The sequence below is a fragment of the Rosa rugosa genome, chromosome 1 (assembly GCF_958449725.1).
Source record: "Rosa rugosa chromosome 1, drRosRugo1.1, whole genome shotgun sequence".
NCBI classification, from domain to species: Eukaryota; Viridiplantae; Streptophyta; class Magnoliopsida; order Rosales; family Rosaceae; genus Rosa; species Rosa rugosa.
Window position 1 is genome coordinate 61,121,009 of NC_084820.1, and position 26,613 is coordinate 61,147,621.

Sequence of the window (26,613 nt, forward strand, 5' to 3'; positions counted from 1 at the left end):
ACAGGAACAATCATTCCATGCCATTATTTGAAATATTCCAGACGAATCTACGAGTAACGGTTACTCCCATTATACGAAAGAAAATATAATCGAAAAACGACAAAGCTCAAAAACAGCAAGTGAATCCAAATCTTTTCGTTACTGTGCGTATCTCCCAATTTACCGGAGTTCAGACATGAACAATCATTCCATGCCATTGTATGAAATCTTCTTGTTATCATGCGTATCTCCCATTTCATCGGACTTTAGACAAGAACAACATTTCCATGCCATTATTTGAAATTTAAAAATCTCAATCATAAATGAACAAATTCGTGTCATTATTTTTCAAAATAATCCACATAATGTAATTATTAGCTAATAAATCAATAAATTAATATATTAGCCAATCTTAGCCACCCAAATTGTAATTAAACAAATACCATAACCCAAAGTCCACTTCTACCCACTACCAAACATAATCGAAGGAAGGAAAGAAAAAAAAAAATAACCCAAAACGCCCATAACGCACGGCAGCGCAAAATAGCTTCCTCCACCATTAAATAGTATTAACACACTGTTTACTTCTCACTGAAAATAAAAAAAATTTCATACCATTTTATTACCTAATAAATCTTGTCCCCATTTCCGACGGAATCGCCAGATTTCTTGGCCGTCGATCGCCGTCCTTCCCCAAATCCACCGACTCCCCAAACCCCCCGCGATTCTACAGTCCCCAACCCTAAAGATGCAAACTTTACTGTCCTCCTCCGCTTTGGATACAGTGACTGAGATTCAGAGCTAAAGCTGAGAGCTTGATTTTGCTCGAGCTCCCAAGCACACGTGGCGATCTGGGTCTTCTCCACCTCCGTTGCTGCGGGAATTTCAGTGAGTCCCTTTTTTAAGTTGGGCTTTGTGTAGCAATCTGTACTGTGTGCTTTGATTTTGCGGTGAATTGTTTTGTCTTTGGATTTTCGATCTCTGTGCATTTTTTAAGCTGGGGATTTAGTGGAATTTGGGGCTGGATTTGAAAAATTGAGCTGATTTCATGGTTGTTTGTTAGTGGGTGTGGAGAAATGGATTGTTTATTTTGATACCTGGAAGTGTTTGGTTTGCTTAGAAACACTGAGGATAATGAAAGGAGCTTAAACAGTCAATTCTTTTTTGTCTAATTTTTCATTGATGCAGAAATCCCAATTCTCATATTGTGATAAAGATCAAATCTTTTCGTTTTGTTTGCTTGATATGAAGATCAAATCTTTCTAGTTGTTACCGGTTGTTTGCGTAATTGGATTGATTTGCGGTGATCAAAGTTAGTCGGTGGGTGAGATTTGGATTATATATTTTCCGGTAATTCTGCATTTATTATCATTTATAGCCCAGTTATGGTTGTGAGCAGGAATTATTGTAGCTTTACTTGGTAATATCCTAAATGTTCTTAGTTGTGTTGTTGCAGAATTGGAAATGTGGATATGCATGAGAATTGGGCTGTTTCCGCGGTTAAGCACATTTTCGTTGTAGATTTTGTTTCGAGATTTTGGTTTTGAAGTGATCTGAGTCCCTACATGGAAGTTAACAAAGAGGAGGCCCTTAAGGCGAAAGAGATCGCTGAGAAGCGATTTGCTGACAAGGACTATATAAATGCTATGAATTATGCAGTGAAGGCAAAATCACTCAATCCGGAACTGGAGGGCATAGCTCAAATGGTTGCCACATTTGAAGTTTATGCCGCTACCGAGTACAGATTCTGTGGTGAAATAGATCATTATTCGATTCTTGGGTTGAAGCCCACCTCAAGTAAAGATGCAGTGAAGAAGCAGTATAAGAAGATGGCTGTGTTGCTCCACCCTGATAAGAACAAATGTGTGGGAGCTGATGGCGCTTTCAAACTTGTCTCCGAAGCATGGACCTTGTTGTCTGACACTACCAAGAGAGGCTTTTATGATCTTCAGAGAAACAAGCACTTGGCAACTGCAGTTAATCAACCAAATTACTCTACAGTTCATGCTGGTGGGGTTATGACATCTCATGGTAGACTTGACACTTTCTGGACCGTTTGCACTTCTTGCAAGGTTCAGTATGAGTATCTCCGGAAATATGTCAACAAAAGACTTTCGTGTAAGAACTGTCGAGGTGTTTTCATTGCTGTGGAATCTGGGGCAGCCCCAGCAAATGGCTCCTTCCCCTATACTCCTTGGCCATATCCTAATAATGGGCATTCAAATCATGGGGTTACCTATGTTCCAAACAACGGTACCTTGTTCCCAGCAAATGGTGCCCCTGGATTTCATACTGGACATGCATATGACTATATTTCAAATGTGTCATTTCAGTGGAGCTCATATTCTGGAACTTCTGCTGGAGTTGTCAGCCCTCACGGGTCCTCATCAGCTGTAACCTCTGATGTTGTTTATCAGGCAAATGGAAAGGTTAAGAAAGCTGGAGCAAAACCCAAATTGAGAGTGAATGGAAAACGTTCCATAAAAAATGCTGTGGTTAATGTGGATTTGAATGTGTCTGCTAGCTATGATGAACATCCCAAAATCAAGCGTAATGGACCTGAGAAAAAAAGGAAACTTCTTGTTGGAGCAACTTTTAGAGTCGGGGATCACGACAGAGTATCAAAATCTGCTTCAGAAGCAATCCTAGCAAATGGAAATGGCAGCATTGGGCATGATCAGAAAGTTCCTAGTTCAGCAGACGTTCCCACCAGACGATGCTCCACGGCACCAGCCTTTGATGCTAGGAAGATGTTGATCGAGAAGGCGAGAACGGAAATCTCGAAGAAATTAGAAGAGATGAAGTTGGCTACAGAAGCTGCTGCTGCTGCTGCTGCAGTAAAGAACACAAAAAAGCATGTTGAAGTTGTAGTCACTGCTGCTTCACTAAAGAAAACAAAAAGGCATGCTGAAGTTGAAGTGGCTGCTGCTTCACTAAAGAAAACAAAAAGACGTGTTGGAGTGGGTCAATCTGGAGGAGCTCCAGGGCATCAATTAGAGACAAAGAAAAGTGAGCCACACTTCCATAGAGACCCTGAGCCCCAAAACATGCCAGTCCCTGACTCTGACTTCCACAATTTTGACGAAGATAGGTCAGAGGAATGTTTTAAGCCAAAGCAAATATGGGCTTTATATGATGAAGATGGCATGCCTCGGTTGTACTGTCTGGTACGTGAAGTGGTCTCAGTCAAACCATTTAAGTTGCTCATTACTTACTTGAGCTCTAAAACTGATAGTGAATTCGGGCCCGTGAACTGGCTGGATAGCGGGTTCACCAAGTCCTGTGGAAATTTCAGAGCTCGACACCTTGATGTCGTTGAGCATGTTAACATATTCTCTCATATTTTGAGCCGCACGAAAGCAGCTAGAGGAGGTATTGTTCAGATATACCCAAAAAGTGGGGATATCTGGGCTCTGTATCGGAATTGGTCAAAAGATTGGGATAGTTCAACTCCAGATGAAGTGAGGCACCAATATCAAATGGTGGAGGTTCTTGATGATTACTCGGAAGAGATTGGTGTTTGCGTCTCTCCCCTTTTGAAGCTGGCTGGATTTAGGTCAGTGTACCAGACTGATACGGATAGAAGCGCCATTCTATGGATTCCAAGAAGAGAGATGTTACGCTTTTCTCACCAGGTGCCCGCATGGTTACTCAACGGAGAAGGGACTAACCTACCTGGTAAGTGTTGGGATCTGGATCCTGCTGCAACTCCAGAAGGACTGCTTAATGCTGCAACTCCAGATGAGCAGCTTCATGCTGCAGCGCCAGACGAGCTACCTCATGCTGCAACAAGAGACGAGCTGCTTCATGCTGCTGCAACTCCAGATGAGATGATTCATGCTGCTATGGAAGCTGAGGCTTAAGCACAACATACTAAAGCAGCTAGGGAACAAAAGATTTGGTTGCTTGGGAGTTCGTTTTTAGCATTCTTTAGACAAAATTAGGTTTAACTGTACAAATATGTCACACCTGGCTAGCATTAACCCCATCTGATATGATTTAGGGGGTGCTATGTTTACCCAGCAAAACTTGTGACAACAATTTCGATTCTAGTGACTGTTTGTTTACACCATTACCCCACAGTTATGACTTGTCCAGGAGAGTTGTAATACTATTCAGGAGAGATTGGAAAATGAACACTATTGCATTAATGCAATGGTTTTTTTTTTTAGTTCTTCATTGTTGCCGATCTATTGCATTGCTGATTGCTCCAATGTACTGTGTTTCCCTGCATACACCAGTGTTGTATTGTTATTGTTTTTACTCATAACTATTACTTCGAATCACCAATAGAAAAGTCTAAACATCCATTCAAATAAGATATTTAAACCCTAAATTAAGTGTTTTAAGAGCAATTCTTAACAGTTTTGCCAATACTTTTCTTGCTTTGTATAAGTCCCGACTATGTGCACTTTGAACAACAAGTCAAATTTTAACTAAAGTAGTCAAAAAATATTTTAGCAAGCAAGTTTTAAATAAAATCATAATTATCGTTATAAGAATAAAAAGAAACCAAAGATGAGCATTTTAATTAGTAAAACATAGTAGAGAGCCGCTTAAGAAAAATGTTGGAGATTGTTTTTCTTGATATTCTCTTTAAGTAGCTAAGGAGCCGAAATAAAAAACTTTGTATCAACACAAATTTACTAATTACATGACCTAGAACAGTTTATACATCATTCAACGTTCTAACGAGAATCTTGTTCTCAAAACAATTGTAGTTACAAATTAGCAACAATCTCCACAATATTTTGCTTGATTCTCCGACCCTGAGAATTGAAAAGTTCAACGCAAAGTAAATCTACAACGCTTGAGATCTCTTAATACATTGAACTAGCTAATTGATATAAAGTAATAGTTAAATGAACCTAAATTAAAGATTGCATAGCTCAATGGATGAATTTATTCCAATCAAAAACTTTTTATGCTATTGAGAACTAAGATCGAATTATTAAAAAATTTTATTTTATTTTATTTTATTTTTTTATCAATCAATAAATGATTGTCATTAATACTCAAGCTAAAATGGTCATTACATACATATCCCTCCGCTACCATTAAGTCATAAACTAAACAGACAAGAGGTTGTATGGCTAGCTACCACGATGATACATAGGGATAGACTACTCATTATACATCTAGTGCTCACTAATAAAAGCGAGCCTATAGATAAAACTAAGACACAACACATAGGCACAGTACTACACTCATTAGCGCTTATTAAGGACTAACAAGCATAGATCCTTAGAAAAATATGGAATTATTAGAATACAAAAAACTAAAGCTAAATAGAGGCCGCAGCATAAGGGCTAAAAAAGTTTGCCCTAGCCCAAGCCTAACAGCATCCAGCCCTAACCAAACATGTGTCGCACTATGCTAATCCGCCAAACGTAGCACAACTCGGCGCGATCCTACAAACCAACGCCATGAGGAACCCCAGCATCGGATCCATTAGCAAACTCGTGCAGGAGAAGACCCAAACCAAAGGACATAGATTCCCAACGCACCAAGCCACCAACTGAAAACCATGTTGCCGATGCGGCCATTGCCACCTAGGCGTCCCTTGAATTGCTGCTACTATCGCCGCCACGCCATCGTCGAACTCCATGCTTCAGCACAACACCAAGCCAGAATCCAACACTGATGCCGTCAAACTCTAAGCAAAAAACAAACCAGAGAAACCAAAAACAAGGCCTTAGAAACCATCCCTGTCCGGCAACAGCAACGACACAAATGCTGGCTATCGCCGAACGAGCAACGCTTGGAAGCTGGCTAGGGTTCAAAGGCGATTTGGAACTCAGAGATAGAGAGAGAAGTTGTCTTTTTTTTTTTTAACCCAATAATAGAAAATCAAATTCACAATATACATGTTATAATAAAGTTAGAAATGTAATATCAACTAATAAAGAGAGAATATAATTGAAGAAGTTGGAGATGAAACTAGCCCTTCTAATCTTTCTCTTCCATTTATGAACTTTTACCTTTTAGCGGTGAGCAAATGAGAGAGCCTAATCATGAAACGAGATTGTGGAAGAGCCTAACAAAGCGGTGGAGTGTTGCACCCTAAATGCCAGAATCCGTCCCTTTTATATTTTGTATTGTCATTCAATGACGGATTCTTCATTTTCAAATGTACATCCCTTTAGTTTCTTTTTAATAGGAGAATTTCCCAACAAATATTTTGTTGGGATACGTATGTGAATTTCTATTATGTGGCAAATGTGTTTTCCTTTTTTTTTTTTTTTTTTGAATGAAGGCATAGCCATTAGGGCAACTCCAACCTTTAGGGTTCAAAATCAGTTTTGGGATTTTTATAGAACTCATCATCTCCAACCCATAATTTTTGGTGGATCTAGTCCTATAATTATGAGACTTGGAGCCATTTCCAGTCTCAAATATGTGACAAAACCAAGACCAGGACTTGGAACAGTGTCCCGGGACCACTCCAAATTCCAGCCCAGCCCAGAAGCTCGACTGACGCGCCGGAAGGAGAGCTGGGCAGCACGCGCGTCAGGGTGAAACGAGGAAGCGAAGAAACGCGCCAACTCGCGCTGGGGAGAGGTAATACGCCTGCTGTGGTCTGCTCCACTGGGCCCCACCAGCTTCGGCCTGTCGGAAACCGACCGTTGGGACACACAACGGTCTGATAATGTACGGCTCAGATCACTCCATTTTGAAAATGGACGGTCTGATGTTTTCCTTTTTTTTTTTTTTTTTTTTACTGAAATCATATATCTCAAATCTGATGGCTCAGATTTGATGTTAAAAAGAGATCAATGGCTCTGGTTAATTCAAGGCTTATTAATTCCATTTTGTTCCAAAAAAAATTAAAAAAATATCAGAAATTTGAGGGAAAATAATATACCCGTTAGAACAGTAAATTATATGAAATTCTATAAATACCAACCCATTTTTTTCTATTTCCTCACACCGTATATGCCGACACTAATAAAAAAAATTAAACATTTTTTTATTCATTAAATAATAAGAATAATTATTAAATATTATGATAAATTGTTAAATGATTTTTTCTTACCTTATTTAATTAAATTAACATATTTTTAATATAATATTCATTCAAATTATACTCATATTATATTTTAGTCAGGAATAGTTAAAATAGCACCTCCAAATAGAACTCATGGTTGGAGATGAGAATTGATGGATACATGAATAGTGCACTAAGGGGGTGCTAAAATGAAAATAGCACCCCCAGATAGAGCTCATGGTTGGAGTTGCCCTTAGAATATATAGTCGTTCCAAGCCAGAATAGGCCGTTACATACCCTGCCGTTGCCATATACAGACAGACAAGAAGTTAGTGGTAGTACCCACAGTGGTACGTACATATAGTCCTACTCATTGTACAATCAAATACGTAGATATAGCGAATAACCTCCTTCGGTACTACTCCAGAGATGCTAAAGAGACATAGGGTGCACAAGAGTGCCTAGGTTCCTAAAACAAAGGAAATTACTGTAATTAGACACCTAATTAACATAGGGATGGGCCGAGGGCAAAAACCCTAGCCCAACTTATTTTGTACAAGGCAGATCCAAATAGGCCCATGCAAAAAGCCCTGCAAGCCTGACCGGGTCCAGGCCCAACCTTCATCTCCACACCCGCCTGGCCATTGAAACAGTATCAGCGCTACGCCTGCTCCGCCAAGATCCCGCTGCGACAAAACCTTCGCCACAGCCCAGATCACCTGGAAACACGCCGCCACACTTAGCATCACCACGACGCGCCCCAATCCAACCGCTTGCAATCCACGCCGCCACAGAAAGTGAACCCTTCCCGATAGGTCGTTGATCCAGCAGCAAATCGAGGTCCTGATTCCTCCTACATAGCCACCGCATATAGAGATTTCAAGCCCAGCCTGCAGCCCGAGCCAACCTGCAAAAAACCTCAAGCAAAACCCCTCGAAAGGAGCTCCTCAAAAACGATTCCTGTCATCCCCGTCCGGCAGCAGACTGCGCGGCGTCGGCGAGGCCAAAGGCCGGCCAAGATGCCGGGGTCGCCACCGGACGAGAGTGATCTATTCTGACGAAGACTGCCGCTGCCCCTAGGGTTTTCTCTCTCGCTCCCGAAGGCTTATCATGAAGTGTTGATGCTCATGCAAATGTGTTTTCCTTGGCATAAGAGTGTCCATTTTTATTTGTGTTCTTTTGGTTTTATTCTTCCAAATTGGAAACTAGTAACACATTCCCAAACCAAATTAATTAAAAAAAAAGAGAGAGAGAGAGAAAATATCACCTACACAAACTTGCACCGACTCCGTCGTTCTAGAACACATATAATATAACGAATCAACCACCGCCGGAGGCCGAGAAGAAGGTGAGAGAGACCGAAAGGAAACCAAGCAAGGGAAGAAACAGCAATGAATCCTATATTATGGCACAAAGTAGCTGCAGTCTCTGGTACTACCTCATCTTCTCTCATACAAGAAAAGATATCATTTTTATTCTCTTTTTGATCACAAATGTCATATATCTGTTTAGATGTAGTTGTGTGAAGACTTTTGTTTCAAATTGTGTTTGGCTGGTGATTTTGTATCAATCTGAGAAAACCCAATTTGTGATTTTGTGATATACAGGAATGGCAGCTCTTGGGTTGGGCGCATACGGTGCCCATGGCTTTAAACCCCAAAACCCAGCTTACAAAGAGGTATATTTTCTGTTTTAGTCTTTGCCCATTTGATTTTTGGTACATTTCAGTCATTATGTTTGATTGTTTGGTATCTGAGTTCTTGAAGTTTATGCATTTGATTGATCATGGGTAGGTTTGGCAAACGGCTTCTCTGTACCATTTGGTTCACACAGCAGCTCTGCTTGCTGCCCCTCTCACAAAAAACCCCAATATTGTGAGTTCAAAGTTGAAACCTTTATCGATTTTCAGCTACCTTTTTTTGGTTTTTTAGCATTTCGGAAGCATATTTTTGTAGCTCTTCTATTGTGCTAGTGTTTTTCTTGCTGCTATGAAGTAAATTTAAGCAATAATAGAATTTTGGAGCTGTAAAATTGATTTGCTTTTGTAAGGACAATTGTTAATGTGATGCAGATCAGGCACAGTTCATACTTTGTTATGTTGGTGGATATTAGGTAGTCTACTGGTCTTTGCTAATTCTGTCATTGTTTTTCAGTTTGGAGGCCTTTTAACTACCGGTATACTCGCATTCTCGGGGACGTAAGTGCTATTCTTCTGTGCCTCCTTTTTAACAAGTTGGATGGTTTCAACTTTTAATTTTGTTTGCAAAGCAGTAGATTTTCATGTTAGATTATTCTGGAGTTCAAGTTACTTGAAAACTCTGAAGCTCCTTAAGTCTAAATTTGAAAGGTTTTGCAAATTGGGTAAAAGCACTCACTTGTTAGGAAGCAAAGAAGTCAAAATGTTAGGTTTTGCAAAGTGTATTTTACTCTTCTGAGGGACAGATCTTTAGATTATTAATGCAAGAGTTGTCTGTTGGTATGGTTAAACTGATAAGTGCCTCAGAAATTGTCAATTTAATGACACAAGGATACATGCAGTTGTAATTGTTGGGTGGCTGTATCTTGTTTCATGACAATGAATCCTTTTCTTATGTGGTATATTTAAAAGTCCAGTTTGCTTTGAGGGAACAATATTCACTGGAGTCCTTATACTAATTATCATTTTCGTGTTGACCTTATATCAGAAGTGGTCTTGATTGATATACCTTTGTTATTTTTTTTTTCCTTTTTTTGTTTTTCAGGTGTTATACTGTGGCATTACTCGAAGATAGGAAGTACAATAGATTGGCTCCTTTTGGTGGCGTTGCTTTCATCGCTGCTTGGGCTAGCTTACTATTCTAAGAACTCCAGCTTCTCCGAGTCCCTGTACAACACAATGTTATCTACTTATCTTAGTGAACACATTGTGCTTTTTTACTGAATTTGAAACCATAAATGTCAATTCCCGGTTTATGTTAAATTGATGACCGTGTGCTCTTTTAAGTGTTATTCGGTTCTGTCACTACAGGTAGTCAATTAGTCTTGTGTTACAAACTTGTAGAATTCTTTTCAATTTTCATGTGTAGTGGAAATGAAAGCCCACAAAATTCATATATAAATAACTGGATGTTTTCGTTTTTTAATGGGAAGACGATGTTATATTAAGAGCAAAGATCATTCGTGATGTTCTATTTTATTTGTGCGACAAAAAAAAAGAGAAATTTTAAAGAATGACTTTTTTAGGCAGTGAAATTGAATTTTAACCATATGGTTTCAAATCATTGAAAAAGGCCTATATAATACTTGTAGTCTTGATTTATCATTTGTTTGATAAAACCAATTTATGATAAAGGGGTCGTGACCACTTACCCAATTTTAGCCCAAAAATTGCCCACTTACTCCACCAAGAGTTTTTTGACCTCATTTACCCAATCTAACCTATAGTGACAGTTTTGCCCCCTATTAAACTCTATCCTCTCAGACTCTCTCTCACACACTCTCTCTCTCTGCCGCGCCCCACATCCGGCTTCGCTCTCTCTCTCTCTCTATCTCTCTGTGCCATGGTTGCTCCGGCAGCTTCGGGCCACCACCTCCATCAAGTCTCCACCTCCATCAGAGAAGATAGGAGCACTGCATCCGGATTCGACCTCAACCTCCGAGCGCCGCCGTCACTCGAACCATACTCTCTCTCCCCCAGACTCTCTCTCTCTCTGCCATGGCTGCTCAGGCGCTCCACCTTCGGATTCGGGCCAACAACTCAATCGATCCGGCGGATTCTGGGCCATCTAGTCTCTGTTTCTCGATCCGGATCTTGGCCGGGTCTTAACTGGGGAACCCACGGCGACGAAGAGGTACGGTGATTGAGGTTGAGGTCGGTGGTCCGGTCCCATTAACCTTGTTTCGCCAACTCTTCCCATCTCGACGAAGACGATGACGATCCGACCAATCCTGCACCGGCCTCACACTCGGTGGGTGCCCAGAGCAATTTCTGGGTGCCCATATCACTTTTTTTTTTTTTTTTGTACACTGTGAACCCCAAGAATGAGGAAGGAGGGGAATTGCAATGTAACTGTGGGGTTTGTTTGATGGTCTACTGGGGCAGTAGACACATTATTGGCCCCCAGTAGACTTTTATATGAGGGACAGGGATCACTATAGTGTGGTGTTTTAATAAGTTACCTGTTGTTTTCTGTGTATTAAAGTCAAATTATCTGTGAATCCTACAAAAATGTGCATTTTTGGTGGTCTATTGGGAGGCAGTAGAAACATTGGACTTTGTATTGGGGGGCAATAATATGATTACTGGGGGGCAGTAATATGATTATAAATTGATCAATTGTTCCTGTAGTGTATTCATTTTGGTTTTTGGAGTTCATAAAATTCACTGGACGGCAATAATATGATTTTTGGGAGGCAATAATATGATTACTGGGGGGCAGTAATATGATTACTGGGGGGCAATAATAGCCGGATTCCGGATTCCGGTCACCGGTCGCCGGAATCTGGTCACCGTTCGCCGAAGTTCCGTCACCGGTCGCCGGAGTCCGGTCGCCGGAGACCGCGCCGACCACTGGTCACCGGAGCACAGCAAGGTGGAAGGTGACTTCTCTCTCTAAGTGAGAAAGAAGGAGAGGGCAAAAAAGTCTCAAAAAAAAAGAAAAAAGAATTAATTGGGTAAAGGGGAAATAATCCCTTAGAGTGTTTTGGGTAAATGGGGTTAAAAAACAGTTGGTGGAGCAAGTGGGCAATTTTTAGCCTAAAATTGGGTAAACGAGCATTTTCCCAACAATGTATTAAGCTTGTTTAGTTGTTTACGTAACAATATAGTGTAATTATTAGGTGTTCAGTTAAAAAACAGAAACAAAGAAATGTTACTTCGGGTGTCCACAAGCCTAGCCCACTGGACCTAAGCTCAGACCCAAAAACCCCTAAACCCCAAAGAGTCGAAACAAAATGTTCTAATCTTCTTCAATCGGCTTCCAATCCTTCCATACTAATCCCAGGTTAGATCTTATTCTTTAATTCTGTTTTTTCATATTGTTTTCTTCAAGTTACAGTTTAGTTCTAATTCTTTAATGTCTGGTCCTTTTTTTTTTTTTCCTGGTTGTAATTCTCTTTGGTTCGGATTCTTGTGTCGTTCTAAACTCTTCTTCTTCTTTTTTCCGATCACTGTTCTCGTCTAGGGCATAATTTCTAATTATCTAAATTTTGATTTCACTAGAATCTGTTTACATTGACAAAAAAAAAAATCAACATATTCGGCTCATCCAATTTGAAAACTAACTCCAACCTTGGTTGTTTTGGATTGCAACCCTAGCTATCAGTCAGTTCTCCACAGGCCCGCCCTTGCCCAAGGGCAGCCTTGGCGACAGCCCAGGGCCCAAGGGAAGGTAGGGCACAATTTTTTTAAATATAAGGTTATATATATATATATAGGGCTCTTCTAGTGAGGGATCCTTTTTTTTTTTATCTTTTCTAGGGATAAGGCATTTGACCAACTAATCTATCATATTTTCGCATCTCAACCGTTCAGTTTTTAGGTCCTAATGTGTAGATCATTTCTGCAAATTTTCAGCCAAATTGATTATAGTTAAGACATTCAAAATGATGATTTAAGATTATAAGTATGAACGGTTCAAGTTTGACAGATTTAGTTCGTCCATTGATTTAATCTAGTTTGATACCTTAACGATTACCATTTTGGCTGAAAATTTGCAGAAATGATCTACACATTAGGATCTAAAAACTGAACGGTTGAGATGACGAAATGTGATTGAAAAGTTGGTCTAATGCCCTATCCCTAGAAAAGACCAAAAAAAGGGATCCCTTAGTGGAATATATATATATATATATATATATATATATATATATATATACAAATAGCAATATATGCTAGGGAATGTGAAAAAAAAAAATCTTTTATTTTAGAAGTCTAGACGAAACTAGCTATGTGTTTTCTTCTTCTTCGACTCTTCGAGTCATCGAGAACTGTAAAAAGTCATGCATCATTAAAGCAGAGTATTTCACTCTCTTCAAAACTTTGAAATCAAACAAATTTCTCTTTAAATTTGGGGTTTTTATGGTTATTAATTCCTTCAATTCACTTGCATCATTTGTCATTTTCAATCTTTCTCCTCTCTATTTTTCTATTCTTCTACAGTGAGTAGACATATTTTTTGACATTCCATGATGCAGGTTGAGGTATAGATCAAAATAGATATTTGATGTTCTTTATTTTTGAAATTTTGGATGTTAGAAATTTTGTTACTTGTTTTTTTTTTTTTCGTTGATTATTCTAAAAACTTGTCATTAATTTGTAATTTTTACTTCGAATCTCAGAATCATCAAAAAAAAAATCTCAAGACTGGCCCTGGTTCTCCAAGTTTCCAGCACCATGAGAGGTAAAAAGACTACCATCAAGATCAACAAAGGTCAACAAACTTCCTCATCTCCCTGAAGAAATAATACTTGAAATCCTTGTTCGACTCCCTCGTAACTCTGTTGTTCGGAGCAAGTGTTTGTCCAAGCGTTGGTACACTCTCATCTCGGACCCTAAGTTTGTCACTTGTTTTTTATGCCTCCAAAGTGAAATGAAAACCCCCCTTGAAAGTGGTATGATTTTCACAGACTATGACTGTGAAAAATACTATTCTTTTACCATAATGTCCGAGCTTCCTAAATCTTTGAAACACAATTTGGGAAGGAAAGGGTGTTGCACAGTACTGGCGACGTACAATGACCTAGTTTTGTGCTTTCCGGATAATTACTACAACATTTGCAATCTACATACCATGCAACGGGTTGCTCTTCCTCCCACCCTTCCCCACCACGACGACCTTGACGTTGCAGAAGTGGGATTCATCTCTGAACCCTATTATAAAGAACAAAATGATACTACTAGTAGAACTATGATCCTCGATAATGAGTATAGGTGTCGTGTTGTGCTAATTTATGAATTTCCAGAGAATTCGTTCCGATTCTGCATGGACATCTTTTTTTCTGAGACCGGTGAATGGAGAGAATTTGTTGTATTATGCCCGGAAAGAGCTATTGAATATTGCAGTATCGACATTACTGAGAAAAACTCTTACAATAATAGTGGAGGCCTTGTGTACAATGGAAAGTTGTATTGGTTAGGCGAAGGTGGCATCATGGAGTTGGATCCCTTGGCATTTGACAGTAATACTAGTTATAGTGATCTCATCAATCGGGGGTATTGTCGTTTCATTCAATTTCAAGTTTTCGGAAACCCTATGTTCGAAAAGATTCGCCTAGGTGTATGTGCCTCGTGTGGTTTCGGGATAGTGACTTTGAGATTTGCGAGTTGGAATTAGGAGATGATGATCAGTCGTCGGATGGAGGCAAATGGTGTTTTACACTTGCTACACGGCGGTGCATACCTCTCAACCACGATACTGGGAGGCCTTGGCTGCTATCTTTGGACTCAATCAATGAGGATTGCTTCTATGTGATCTCCAAATCTGGATACTTCGGCAAGGGCAACATGAGGACCGGAGTGATAAAGTACAATACAGTGAAGCGATGCCCTGGTCTTGGTTTTCGGGATTCATTTGGAGCCTTCCCATTTGTGCTCCCATGGTGGCCGACACCAGTTCCTAGAATTAAAAATGACCACAAACAACCAGTTCCTAGTGGTATTGACATTCTGTGCAGTTTGTTACTGGATCCATAATGTTTGAGAAATGCAGGCATATACATATATGCATGTATTTAAGTACAACTGCTCACTTTATTATTAGTTTCCAGATTGGTGCCTTTTTTCTTCGCTTTGTTTTTTGTGTGTAATTGAATGGTTTCAACCCCTAGATCGAGTTTATTGCAATGCCATGAATAAAATCTTTGCTTGCCTGGGAATGAAATGCTGTGCTTTTGCAGTTTGTCTAGTGCATGCAGTAGTACTTAAGGTAATGTACTGGTTACTTTGCTTTAATGGGTGCTTGGGCTTTCTTTTGTTTATAAATGAGAAAAAGAATTATAAAAAAGATAACAATCCAACTTCCACTGGGGTCAATCCTAGTGGAACTAATCAGTGCCATTGACAAAATCCTATGTTCTGTTGGGTACAGTCGTACAGATACTGATCGAGTATGAAATTCTGCTTGCTCCCTTCAAACTGATGTATTCATTGTTTGACTAGGCAACATAATGAACATGAATGGACTGCAAATCCTAGAATTACGGTTTGACCTCGGCCTCAGGGACTCAGGGAGTGGCGAACAGCACTGAACTTTAATTAATCAAATGGCAAAATTCACAGACAACATTCTGATACTTCCAAACCAAAGAAATGGAACATGACAAGAGCTTTTTATGTTACGCTTCAATAGACTGAATTCAATTAAGGGTAGAATACGCCCTACGATCAAGCAAAGGTCTTGTGCCACTTGAACTCAAATCTATCTTTACCGTAACATGTACATGAGACCTAGATGTATGTTACAACAGGAAGGTTATTAGGGATTTATACACAATTTTTGTAGCTGAGGTGATGCTACAACACCTAAAAGATCAGATCTTTCACAATCTTAAATCCCTATCTGGCTTTCTACCAAAAAAAAAAATAATAAATAAATAAATCCCTATCTGGCTTCTAAAGCTTAGCTGTATCATGACTAGGATAATATCAAATCGCCAAGTTCAGTATCTTTTGTTACCCCCTCATACAGTGAAAGGTCATATAGGCTCCACAAATCTAAAATAAAATCTAAATCAGGCCCAGTTTTGTCCTTTAATCTGAAAAGTAAATCAAAACACCAACATCAAAGCCCCATACTTTTAGGACATGCAATTCTTAATCTCCCATCAAAATGAGGTAAAGATCATATAACAATAAGGATTGTAACAGTTGGACAACAAAATGGTACAGAAACCACTAATGCAGTAGTCAGGCACCTTTAGATATTCCACTACTTGTGGCCTAAATGAAATACTCTATCTTTTATTTCAAAAGGTTTAGAAAACCAACATCTTTTGAATAAAAGCAATTCACATAATGCATGGCATAAGCATTTTAAATATGTAATACGGTAAATAGAAACTTTGTATGACGTACTTCATATTTATTGAAATTTGTTTCTTGGTGTTGCAGATATCGCACTACACCATTCTTCTTTACTCTGCACTTCCTGCATATTTTTCACTACCACTTACTTTCTTCTTCAACTAAAAGCAAACTACTTATATTTCAGTAAAGAACCCACGAGAGCTCTCTAGGGCCTCTAGTCTCACTTGCAGCCTCTGTGATTACATTAAAAGAAGTAATGAGGAAAAAAAAAAGAGGCTTAAAACCTGTGACATATTAGCTTTCTCTATCTTTCTTCCTTGGAATTCTTCTCCTCCACATATCAGGGGAGAATGGAAGTACTTCTACTGTTTTTCTCTCTCTCTCTTCTTCAGTTGGTATGAACGAACTCTATTTAAATGAACAGACCCATGAAGTTGAGGTAAAGTGAAAATGAAATAGAAGAATATGAAGGTCGTTCCTGTTGTATCCAAAGCATGAATTAGTAGTCTCTTAGTCTAGCAATCCGGTACCTCTACCTCTATAATTACTGTTTGTTTGAATCCTTATATAACTGTTGATATTGCAGATGCGAATGGGCTCTCTGGGAGGATAATACCTTGGCTGCCAAGAACCAAGAATAAAAGAAAAAAGGAGAGGTTAAAAAAATAACCCAGATGATAAAGAAAGAAGAATGGTAAATATATTATGACTACTTCAACCTTGAGAAGCATATGAAAGTAAGATACCTATCCTGGTGGTCAATGTAATTAGTGTTTATGTGTCGAATTTTGTCCTCACTGGTGGAACCATTATTCCAAGCATCCAGCAAAATGTTAAATTCCTTCGCAGATGCGAACTCAGCTTGTTCTGCATGAGCTACATCCATTGAATAACTAAATTAAATTATTAACTGAGAAGTGAAAAAAAAAAAAAAAAAAACAAAGTTGTTTGTACCCTTCTAGTTTTATGAGATTGACATACCTTCTGGATGATTGAATTCATCCATGGAGTAGCCATAATAGAGATGATGATGGGACAAGGGCTTGGCTGCTAAGTGCATTTCTGAGCGACGTCTTCTCTCACACTCAAATGCCTGCTCATGCTCTTCTATGAATTGCTTTCTTAGCAATCTTGAACTGTCACAAACTCTTGGCACTGTAAGAAACAAGAATAGATTATTAGGTAAAGGTGATCTTTCTGCAAATCAAAGGCAAAAGTAGATTACTTGAGTAATCTCGTTGCAACTCTATAGCAAAAGTAGAGTAGCAAAAGTAGACAATTACTGCATTTATGAAGACTTTGCTTACTTGAGTGAAGCTCTGCATCCGCATCAATGTAATGTGAATTGTAGCATGGAGAATGCTGCATCTTGTCTGAAAACTTCCTGTATATATAGTTAGCTTGAAACTTTAGAACTTTATAAACTAGTTGAAAACCACAAAAGGATGAGACATGGAAATGAAAACCTCCCACAAAATGTGCAAGAAAACTGAATACACACAAAGTTTGTAAGCAAACACTTCCTGCATGGTCATGACTGATAGCTAACTCTTGAATGCTTATAGATAATTCATAATGCAACAAGAGCATTCCTACTAGGAAAAGTTTAGATATGCTAGCAGCTGTTGTCACCTGTAAGAATATAGCTTAGAACCTACTTAACATGATACATGAGTCAATAAGATGATACTAGAAGGGAAAGAGGCCAAGAACGACCAATACTGCAAGGATCAAAGCACAGTGGTAGATCAAAACATTGCTTTGACTTCAAACAAATTAGAAAATCATTACCTGTCAACAAGCCTAGACTTTTCCCTGTAAGGTTTCACCAGAACTCGAGCCCCGCATACAAAATGAGGATTCCCTTTTGACAAAATATGTCTCACCGTGTCTGCATAAAGAAAGGTGACAAACCCAAACATCCTCTTCTGCTGGCATGGGATGCGCACATCTTGAACTGGTCCATATTTGCTACAAAACAAATATTACAGATCCAAAGTCTGTAAACCAAGAGACAAAGTATTCAAAATAAGAGTTTCAACAACAATTCTTAGGCATCCTTACTTGAAATAGTTAGAAACATCTTGCTCAGTGAAATTACTCTCAGCTGGAAAAGTGAGATAAATCTGTCGAGAACCAGCGATAATTCCACCAGGTTCAGTTTTCTCGCCAGTATACTCCAAGTATTTTGGAATATCTTCAGCCAATATAACCGAGTGCTGTCCATGAGGCCTATATAACACAACTGTAGTCAAGCTTCAAGCAAATATGATCTGTGTTTATATATTACTAAAGTAACGAAGTGTTACCGATCAATGAGACGAATGCTGTTTTTCAATCTAGCAAGAAGCTTTGTGAGGCTATAGCCAGCCTTACCATGTCTCTGGCTCTCAGTGAGGTACCCCTCGGCCTGAAGAGTCCTCCCATATTTCTCATAATACATCATTGGCAAAGAGGCAATAGATATTGGGAACCCTCTTCGAGATTTCAGAAGCTCAATTATTTCATACTCTAGCTTCTCAAGGGAGCCAGGAGAGACGACATGGTCATCGCTTTGAAGCACATTTGAATTTGGGCAGAAAAACTGTGAAAAGCTCTCTGGCATGGGGTGGCCATGGAAGTATCTGCAGTTGTTTCCATGCTTGCAAAAGCCCTTACTGAAGTAATGGCAAACCTTAAGAGGAAACTCAGGCAAGCTCGGAGACCTTCGACTCCTCACGCCCAATGCAGGTTCATGATAGCAGAAATTGCTTGAAAAGTCTGGCAGAAACTGCATTTGTTGACTCTGGAGGCAATAATCTTCAGCAGCTGAATCTGAGTACCCTGGTGGAATAAAGTCTACAGCTTGCAGTGGTTGCTGATCACCAGGCACTTGGGCCTCCCTACTAAATGGATTTGCTGCTCCAAGAGTTGTGGGACATGAAATCGGTCTTGTTAAACTCGGAGAGTAGGGAGTGAATTGCAAAGGCAGGTCCGAGACAGCCACTTGGTTCACCTGAGAAGGTGAGATTGGAGACGACACTGCATGTTTGCATAGCTCGGTTTTCGCCTTATTAATCAAAGACTGGATCAAATTATCGGGGCTGAAAGCCAGCCGGATCATGTCACGCTCCCCATTGTCTTGCAACAGAAGATAGCCAATTATCTTAGAGACATTTTCAGGCTCTAGCTTCTGGATCCTATTGTACACTACTTTTGTGGACTCTGAAAAATCCATTTCAGATCGCAACCCTGAATAGCACAAGTACAACCGAAGGTACATATATTACAATAAAGGGAGGAATAGCCTAATACCAAACTATGTATATATAAAGTAAATAAGTAAAGTAATCCAGCTCTGTTCCAAATAGGGATTAATGAGGTAAAAGAAGATAAATTTCCTTATCAAAATAAATCGAAAATGATGCGGATCTAGTGAAGCAATGAACCAACACGAATAAATTCATGTAATCTTTTTAGCACCAGTTCAGAAGGCTATTTCTGGTTAAAAATTATCTTCAGAAAGGGTACCACATGCATAGTCTATAAAAATAAAAATTCTGCAACTCCATGGTCAGAGCTCAGAAGATGAAGAAATTCAATGACATTTGAACCAAAAATAGGTAGATGAATATAACTCCCAACAAAAAGAAAAGCAGCAAACTCATCACAATCTAGAATATAAGCAGCAGTACCAGCCAAAAAGAAAAATACAGAAGCATCAGCACAACAATAAAGAAATACATTAACAACTAAAAAACTGTGACCTGCTTAAAATAAATTTCTTTTAAGAGAGAGACAGATAGAGGGGTTTTAATTTTTGGAAAACAGAAAACGATTCCGGTGAATTTTGGTCATATTTCAAGGGCAAATGAAAACCAGAAGACATATTCTTCCCTGGGAAACAATTCTTCAGAAAGCTGAACCATTTTAATTTTTCTCTAAAAAGAAAAAGAAAAAAAAAAAAAAGGAAATAAAAACACTTTCATTTCATCAAGAAAAATTACAGAACTTTAGTGAAACACCACCATCTGGTCATAAACACAGCCGCTTGTTTACAACATTTGCCAGAACAAACACATGTCTAAGATCAGCGAACAGAGAAAAAAGAAATAGTGTTTTCATTTTTAATTAACCTCTATAATAAAATCAGACACAAACCTCTGAGGCAAAACAGAAACACAAACAACTACAAGCAGTTGAAGCAACACAAACAAAAGTACATGTCTTCAGAGTTCCCAACCATTTCTGAACTCAGAAATCACAGTCAAGACCAAACCTTTGGTCACAATTAAGCACAAAAAAGGAGTATAAGAAACAACATGGGCAAAGATCTGACACACAACACACCTCTAGTTTTCAGAGCCAGAAGAAGAATATGAAGCCAAAGTCAAAGGAGCCAACAATCCAACCCTTCAAACTCCTCCATACCCATGATTGCTTCCCCCCTCTCTCTGTTTTTTGTTTTGCTGTTTTTATAATTTTATCTCCTCCTCCTCTTATATCCCAATTCTCTCAAACAGAAAAGAAGACACATTTTCTCTCTCAAACAAACAAAAAAGCAAAATGACAGAAAGGATAGAGAGCTTTAATTTAGAGGAGAAGAAGAAGAAGAAGAAGAGAGCGCCCTTGTCTTTAGTTCAAAATCAAACTCACACACCAACTTGCATAAATATATATACAAAACACTCACTCAAAATCACTATAATAAAAGGTGATTAAACTAAATTAAATTTTATTTAAAAAGGGTAATAATCCACTCCGCTCTGTCTCTCACTCTCTGTCACTCTTATCCTTGTGGTCTCTTTGTTTGTTTCCCTGTTTTGCTGACCTACGGTTTATTCAAAATTACAGGGTGTACTTTGTGGTTACAGAAATTTATGGAAACTGAGCCTGGATTTTCGAAACAGCCTCCACCTTTTATTTTTGAATCAGTCATACCCAGTTATCTGTTTCTTTCTACTCAACAACATCAAGAACAAGCAGTAACCTTTTTTTTTCTTTTTAAACAAAAATTCAATTTTGTAAATTCCTATGTGAAATCGTTGGACCAGTCGTTTCGGTTTGACATGCAGTGGGGAGGGGGATGGGGCCCACGCGGAACGAGATGAGCGGTTGCGATTTGTTCTAGAAGTTTGGGGTGGCTGTTCTGGGCGCAAAATCTAAGGTGGCATATGCATGGCCGCCACGTGGCGGTTGCAGCGAGTAGCGGTTTTTTTCCTGCAGGGGGGAGACACAGAGAATTGCAACCGCAAGTTGCTGGTGTACTTTAGGATATTAAAAATATATATTTCTTTTTTGAGAGGTTTGGGACCCATGACCAATCCGTACCCGCAAATCCTATCTGGCAATGGGGGTCTAGGGTAGAGGGGACTCGGTTCGGTTCTCCGTGATTGGTGGTTGAACTTGAATGTTTCCTTCTGAGCTTTATAAAAGAAAAAGAGAAAAAATTTTGGTTACATATAAAAGAAAATTTTCGATTAAAGAAGAATAGTTTCGGATTTTCCTTTTTTGTATAAGTTTGTTCAATAATCATGGTTGTTGTTGAATTCAAAAAAAATCATGGTTGTTAAAATGCATTTTAATTTAATTTATTGTGGGATTTGATTTTCATTTTTAGAAATATATTAATGTTAACAATCATGTTGTGTTGAACAACATGTTTAAAAAACTCATTAATCGAAAGTGGTCTGATAAATTGTGGTCGCACACATTTTGGTTTTGGTATACGAACACATCCGCTCGCATTTTCACATATGCATAGGTACACAAGTATATCCGGCCACATGATTGTTAAGCATGTGCGACCATAAACGTGTGTCAAATGAGAATGTATGTACCTATGTAAGCTGCATATGAGAAGTAACATAAAGAAAATAGGAGGTGCTCACACTAATTAAAAAACATTACTGCCTAGACAAACTTAACCTAAGCTAAACAATGCGTTAAGCATGAGTGAGCTACAAATTGCACAAACATTATCCATAACCTATGTAACATGCATTCTTCTTTTTTCTATCCATTTAACCACTTTACATTCATTATGCGAGTCAATTGCAATTTCCTTAGAATCTTGTCACGCACCCTTGAATCCTTTTTTTTTTTTTTTTTAATTGTTGTATGTAGGAGTGGCTGAAATTCCCGAACCTGCCGGAACCGGCCGAAAACCGGCCGAACCGCCGCCGTCGGCGCCGACTGAGATGGTAACCGGAAGATCCGGTTCGGTTTACCGTACCGTATACGCGTACGCGGCTCGGTATCGGTACACACATATCAATTATACGGTATTACCGTACCAACCGTACATATATACTTGTATTATTTTTTATTTATTTTTAATACCAGATATGTTTTAAGCCGTTGATTTATAGGATATGTGAATGATAGCCGTTGGATCTATGGAGTTTGGGTTAACCTAACAGGGGTCACTCAGATTAGGTCATTTGCAGCCTCTCTCTCTGTCGAGTCTCGACCCTCTCTTCCTCTCGATCTCTTCCTCTCAGAACCAAACCCAGCCCCAATCCAATCCCAACAACAGTCGATTAGATCGCTCATTGATGCGAACCTCACCAACATAAGCTTCAACCCAGATTGAGTTTCCTTTTTGAAATCCCCAAATCGTTCGACGAACCCTAGACTGTTCCTCTCTCTTCCTCTCAGAACCAACCCAGCCCCAATCCAATCCCAAAAACAACAATCGATCATTGATGCGAACCTCACCAACATAAGCTTCAACCCAGATTGAGTTTGATTTTTGAAATCCCCAAATCGTCCGACGAACCCTAGACTGTTCCTCTCTCTTCCTCTCAGAACCAACCCAGCCCCAATCCAATCCCAAAAACAACAATCGATCATTGATGCGAACCTCACCAACATAAGCTTCAACCCAGATTGAGTTTGATTTTTGAAATCCCCAAATCGTTCGACCAACCCTAGATCAGTTGCTTCACTTGCTTCACTTGCTTGGTTGAAGTGGTTGCTCATAGACTTATACGGTGTTCAATTGGTGTTTCCGAGCACAAATAATTAGGTAAAATCGATCTCCTTTTAGTTTTTTACTCTTGTTACTCCTTTTGCTCTAATTTGTATGAAAAAAAAGGAATCTGTTGTTGATTTTGTTAATTTCATGGTTGAAATTGATCGTGGTTATCTAACATATATGTTCATATGTGTTTTGGTAGGAAAGTCCTTTGAAGCTTGAAGGTATTGACCATGGATTTTAGTTGAGGCTTTATCAGTTTATCCTGAGGCAGGGAGGTGATCGAGGTCTTTGATTAGGTAACTAAACGTCTAAACTTGTGTGTGCTTGGTTGGGTTTTGATTCTTTGAACTTTGTGACTTTGTATATGGGTGTTTATGATTATCTGCTTGTGACTTTGTGTATGGGTGTTTATGATTATCTGCTTGTGACTTTGTGTATGGGTGTTTATGATTATTTGAACATGAAGTTTCTATTCTGCTTGTACTCTTATTAATTAGTATGTGACTTTGAGAGTTTCTGTGTGAACCAAGTTTCTGCTTGTTCTCTTATTAATTATTTTGTGACTTTCTGTGTGTATAACTATAAACTGAACATGATTGCAAAGTATGAAACTGTTGCTTTTAATTGTATGTTGTTTTTAAGTATAAACTGAACATGATTGCAAAGTATGAAGGTGTTGCTTTTAATTGTATGTTGCTTTTAAAGTTTTAACTTTTAAGTATAAATTGAACATGATTGCAAAACTTTGAAAGTATGAAACGCATCTGTTGCTTTTAATTGTATGTTGCCATTTAAGCTATCTTTTGTCAAAACTGAACCTATCTTTTGTCATTGTAGACCATGGCTTCTAGAAGTAGGTCAGGAAGTAATTGTTGTTCATCTCCTTCCATAACTTCAAACATGGTTACTGGAAGTTATCAATCTGTTAGTGTTTCCCCAAATGATAACCAAAACCCTTTACCACCAGTAGGTAACTTACCACCAATAGATAATAGTACCCCAACTGAAACACCTAACTTAGTTCCCACTACAACCCCAACTGAAACACCAAATCCAGATCCTGAATTGGTGGAAGCTACTGCGGGGCTGGGGAAAAGAAAAGGAGTAGATAAGACCACAAAGGGTAGGAAACAGAGTCGAGTATGGGAGTGTTTTACAAGGCCTTTGCTCCCTGATGGCAAGCCTGACCCTAGTAATGCACAATGCAACTACTGTAAAGCAGTAGTTCCTGCGTTAAGTTCAAAGAATGGAACCAGTTCTTGTTGGTCACATGGAAGAAACTGCAAGGTTAACCCTCTATTTGAGAAACCAATCGAGAAAGGGCAGACCATATTATCTAGGGATAATGTTTTCGGGGCTCCACAATATCACAGATTTAATCAAGGTAGGATAGATGAGAAGCTGCACAAGATGATCATAAGGGATGAACTTCCTTTTAGGCATGTGGAGGGTTTTGGCTTTAAAGCATTTATGCTAGAAGCTCAGCCACAGTGGATTCAACCAAGTAGAAAGTTAGTGGCCAAGGGAGTGTGGGAATTGTACCTATCTGAGAAGGGAAAGATGATGTCGATCTTTGCACAGCATGCAAAGAGAGTTAGTGTGACCACTGACACTTGGACATCAATTCAGAACATTAACTACATGGTGGTCACTGCCCATTTCTTGGACAGCGACTGGAAATTGCACAAAAGGATTATTAACTTTTGTTCAATTACCAGTCACAAAGGGGAAGATATAGGGAGGGTACTGGAGCAGTGTTTGAGGGAATGGGATATCAATAAGGTGTTCACTATCACAGTGGACAATGCTAGTGCAAATGACCAAGCAGCTGTCTACATGAAAAGAAGGCTGAGGAACATGAACACTTTAAGCTTTGATGGGGACTTCTTGCACCTTCGATGTGCATGTCACATCATCAATTTGATTGTCAAGGATGGAATCAAAGAATTACAGAATGGGATTGATGCAATTTGGCACTGTGTAAAGTTTATTAGGTCAAGTTCAAGTAGATTAGACAAGTTTAGGGAGTTTTCTGTTCTTGAGCACTTGAATAAGAATGCGAATGTTCCCCTAGATGTGATCACTACGTGGAATAGCACTTATTTAATGCTTGCTGCGGCATTAAAATATGAGAAAGTGTTTGATAGGATGGGTGATGAAGATGTGCAGTTTAGGCATTATTTTGAGGAGAAAGATACCAAAGGTAGGAAGAGGACAGGCCCTCCCGTAGAGGCAGATTGGAGAAATGCTCAAGCTTTAGTGCATTTCCTCAAAAAGTTTTACGAGACAACACTCAAATTGAGTGCTTGGAAATCAGTTACTGCAAACTTGCAGTTCAAAGAGATGATCGGCCTTCAAACAGAGATTGATAAGAAGGCAAATGATAATTCTGATGAGGTTTTGCAGAGGGTGGCAGTGGGGATGAAAGCAAAATTCAACAAATATTGGGGCAGCTTTGAAACCATGAATCAAATCATGGTGATTGCAAATGTCCTAGACCCTCGCTGGAAACTGCAATATCAGAAAGCAGCATTTTTAAGGGTGGGAGTCAGAGTTGGCACCATTGAGAAGATAACTAGGGACTTGAAGAACATTTTGTTGAGAATGTATGATGAGTATAAGGGCTGTGACGGAGGTTTAAGTCAACCAAACCCCCAAGATGGTGTTGCAGTAATGGAGGGGATTGAGTTTGATGATCTAGAAGATGGACAAGCTGAGATACTTGCTGATCTCATGCAAGAAAGACTCGAAAATGAACATGAAATGATATCCAATGAGGTTGACAAGTACCTTGCAGATAGATATGTCAATCCTTTAGTCAAAGGGTTTGATGTTTCACAATGGTGGAGGGTCAATGCAGTTGCATATCCTATTCTTTCCAAGCTTGCTAAAGACATTTTTGCAATTCCTTGCTCTACTGTGGCAAGTGAGAATGCATTTAGCTTGGGAAAAAGGGTAGTTGATCCCTTTAGGAGTTCACTCACTCCTCAAATGGTTGAGGCACTAGTTTGCACTAGTGATTGGTTGAGAGCTGAGCAGCCTAATTTCTATTCAGAACCAACAATGGATGAGATGTCCTTGTATAAGGATCTAGAAGAACTGCAGAAAGGTATAATCTGGAAATATTAGCTTACTTGAAATTTTTGTTTATTAATACATCAACTTATTTCTATATTGACTTGGCTATTTGTATTTTTTTTTGTGGTTTTAACATTGAAGAAACTGCTGCGCTTAATTTGGGAGGTGCGAACTCGTCTACGACAAGTACTGCTTGAAGATTTGGATGGTGCAAACATCCAGATCGAAGATATAGCTGCTGTGCATTTTTTGGTCAAGTCTTTGGAGTCTACTTGAAGATTTGGATGCAGCTGCTGTGTTTTTTGTTTTGTTTGTTTAGTCTTTGGAACACTCTAATCACTTGCAGCTTTTTGTTTATTTCAATTTGAGGTTCTGTAATATTCATTGTTTATTTCAATTTGAGGTTCTGTAATATTCAATAACCTTTAGACAACGTGACATACACTTGATGAAGATGTATTATTCAGGAAATTGTAGAGTTAAGTATGTATGTAATAGCTTTTATGTATTTGGTAAAAACTGAACAGGAAAGATGGTCTAAAAACAGCCCAGAATGGGTGATTGGACTATGTAAATGTTTATCAATATTAGGCCCAATCATCC

The 26,613-nt window shown here is 39.0% G+C and overlaps 3 protein-coding genes across 6 annotated transcripts; 2 read left to right on the forward strand and 1 right to left on the reverse strand.

Moving 5' to 3' along the window:
- Positions 1-488: 488 nt before the first annotated feature.
- Positions 489-4,169, forward strand: LOC133725887 (uncharacterized). 2 transcript variants are annotated; one of them, XM_062153287.1, is made up of 2 exons: positions 489-867; positions 1,422-4,169. In XM_062153287.1, the coding sequence occupies exon 2, from the start codon at positions 1,545-1,547 to the stop codon at positions 3,840-3,842; it is 2,298 nt and encodes a 765-aa protein (XP_062009271.1). In that variant the 5' UTR covers positions 489-867; positions 1,422-1,544; the 3' UTR covers positions 3,843-4,169. The 2 variants fall into 2 exon arrangements, with proteins under 2 accessions (XP_062009271.1, XP_062009270.1); XM_062153286.1 differs by having other exon boundaries at positions 1,436-4,169.
- Positions 4,170-7,234: 3,065 nt separating this feature from the next.
- LOC133725888 (uncharacterized) lies at positions 7,235-9,955 on the forward strand. The gene is made up of 5 exons (XM_062153288.1): positions 7,235-8,398; positions 8,575-8,645; positions 8,761-8,841; positions 9,121-9,164; positions 9,709-9,955. Exons 1-5 carry the CDS (start codon positions 8,359-8,361, stop codon positions 9,806-9,808), a joined length of 336 nt encoding a protein of 111 aa, XP_062009272.1. The 5' UTR covers positions 7,235-8,358; the 3' UTR covers positions 9,809-9,955.
- A 5,262-nt stretch (positions 9,956-15,217) lies between these two features.
- Positions 15,218-20,904, reverse strand: LOC133725889 (zinc finger CCCH domain-containing protein 18). Of its 3 annotated transcripts, XR_009854587.1 has the most exons (9): positions 20,301-20,898; positions 18,281-19,202; positions 18,036-18,203; positions 17,763-17,942; positions 17,279-17,355; positions 16,953-17,126; positions 16,718-16,847; positions 16,020-16,592; positions 15,218-15,392 (listed from the first exon to the last, which is right to left on the reverse strand). XR_009854587.1 is itself a non-coding variant. In XM_062153289.1 (8 exons), exons 2-8 carry the CDS (start codon positions 19,186-19,188, stop codon positions 16,535-16,537), a joined length of 1,695 nt encoding a protein of 564 aa, XP_062009273.1. In that variant the 5' UTR covers positions 19,189-19,202; positions 20,301-20,898; the 3' UTR covers positions 15,756-16,534. The 3 variants fall into 3 exon arrangements, 2 of the variants coding, with proteins under 2 accessions (XP_062009273.1, XP_062009274.1); XM_062153289.1 differs by lacking the exon at positions 15,218-15,392 and having other exon boundaries at positions 15,756-16,592; XM_062153290.1 differs by lacking the exons at positions 15,218-15,392; positions 16,020-16,592 and having other exon boundaries at positions 16,726-16,864; positions 20,301-20,904.
- Between the last annotated feature and the right edge of the window lie 5,709 nt (positions 20,905-26,613).

What these genes read in the sequence shown, in the direction of transcription:
- LOC133725887 (XM_062153287.1), top strand. Translation starts at nt 1,545, where the DNA reads ATGGAAGTTAACAAAGAGGAGGCCCTTAAGGCGAAAGAGATCGCTGAG.
- LOC133725889 (XM_062153289.1), bottom strand. Translation starts at nt 19,188, where the DNA reads ATGGATTTTTCAGAGTCCACAAAAGTAGTGTACAATAGGATCCAGAAG. An exon ending in AGCATTCGTCTCATTGATCG is followed by an intron (nt 18,204 to 18,280) that starts GTAACACTTCGT and finishes TGTGTTATATAG; the next exon opens with GCCTCATGGACAGCACTCGG. An exon ending in AAGTCTAGGCTTGTTGACAG is followed by an intron (nt 17,356 to 17,762) that starts GTAATGATTTTC and finishes CTATATATACAG; the next exon opens with GAAGTTTTCAGACAAGATGC.
- LOC133725888 (XM_062153288.1), top strand. Translation starts at nt 8,359, where the DNA reads ATGAATCCTATATTATGGCACAAAGTAGCTGCAGTCTCTG. An exon ending in AAAACCCAGCTTACAAAGAG is followed by an intron (nt 8,646 to 8,760) that starts GTATATTTTCTG and finishes GATCATGGGTAG; the next exon opens with GTTTGGCAAACGGCTTCTCT. An exon ending in TCACAAAAAACCCCAATATT is followed by an intron (nt 8,842 to 9,120) that starts GTGAGTTCAAAG and finishes ATTGTTTTTCAG; the next exon opens with TTTGGAGGCCTTTTAACTAC.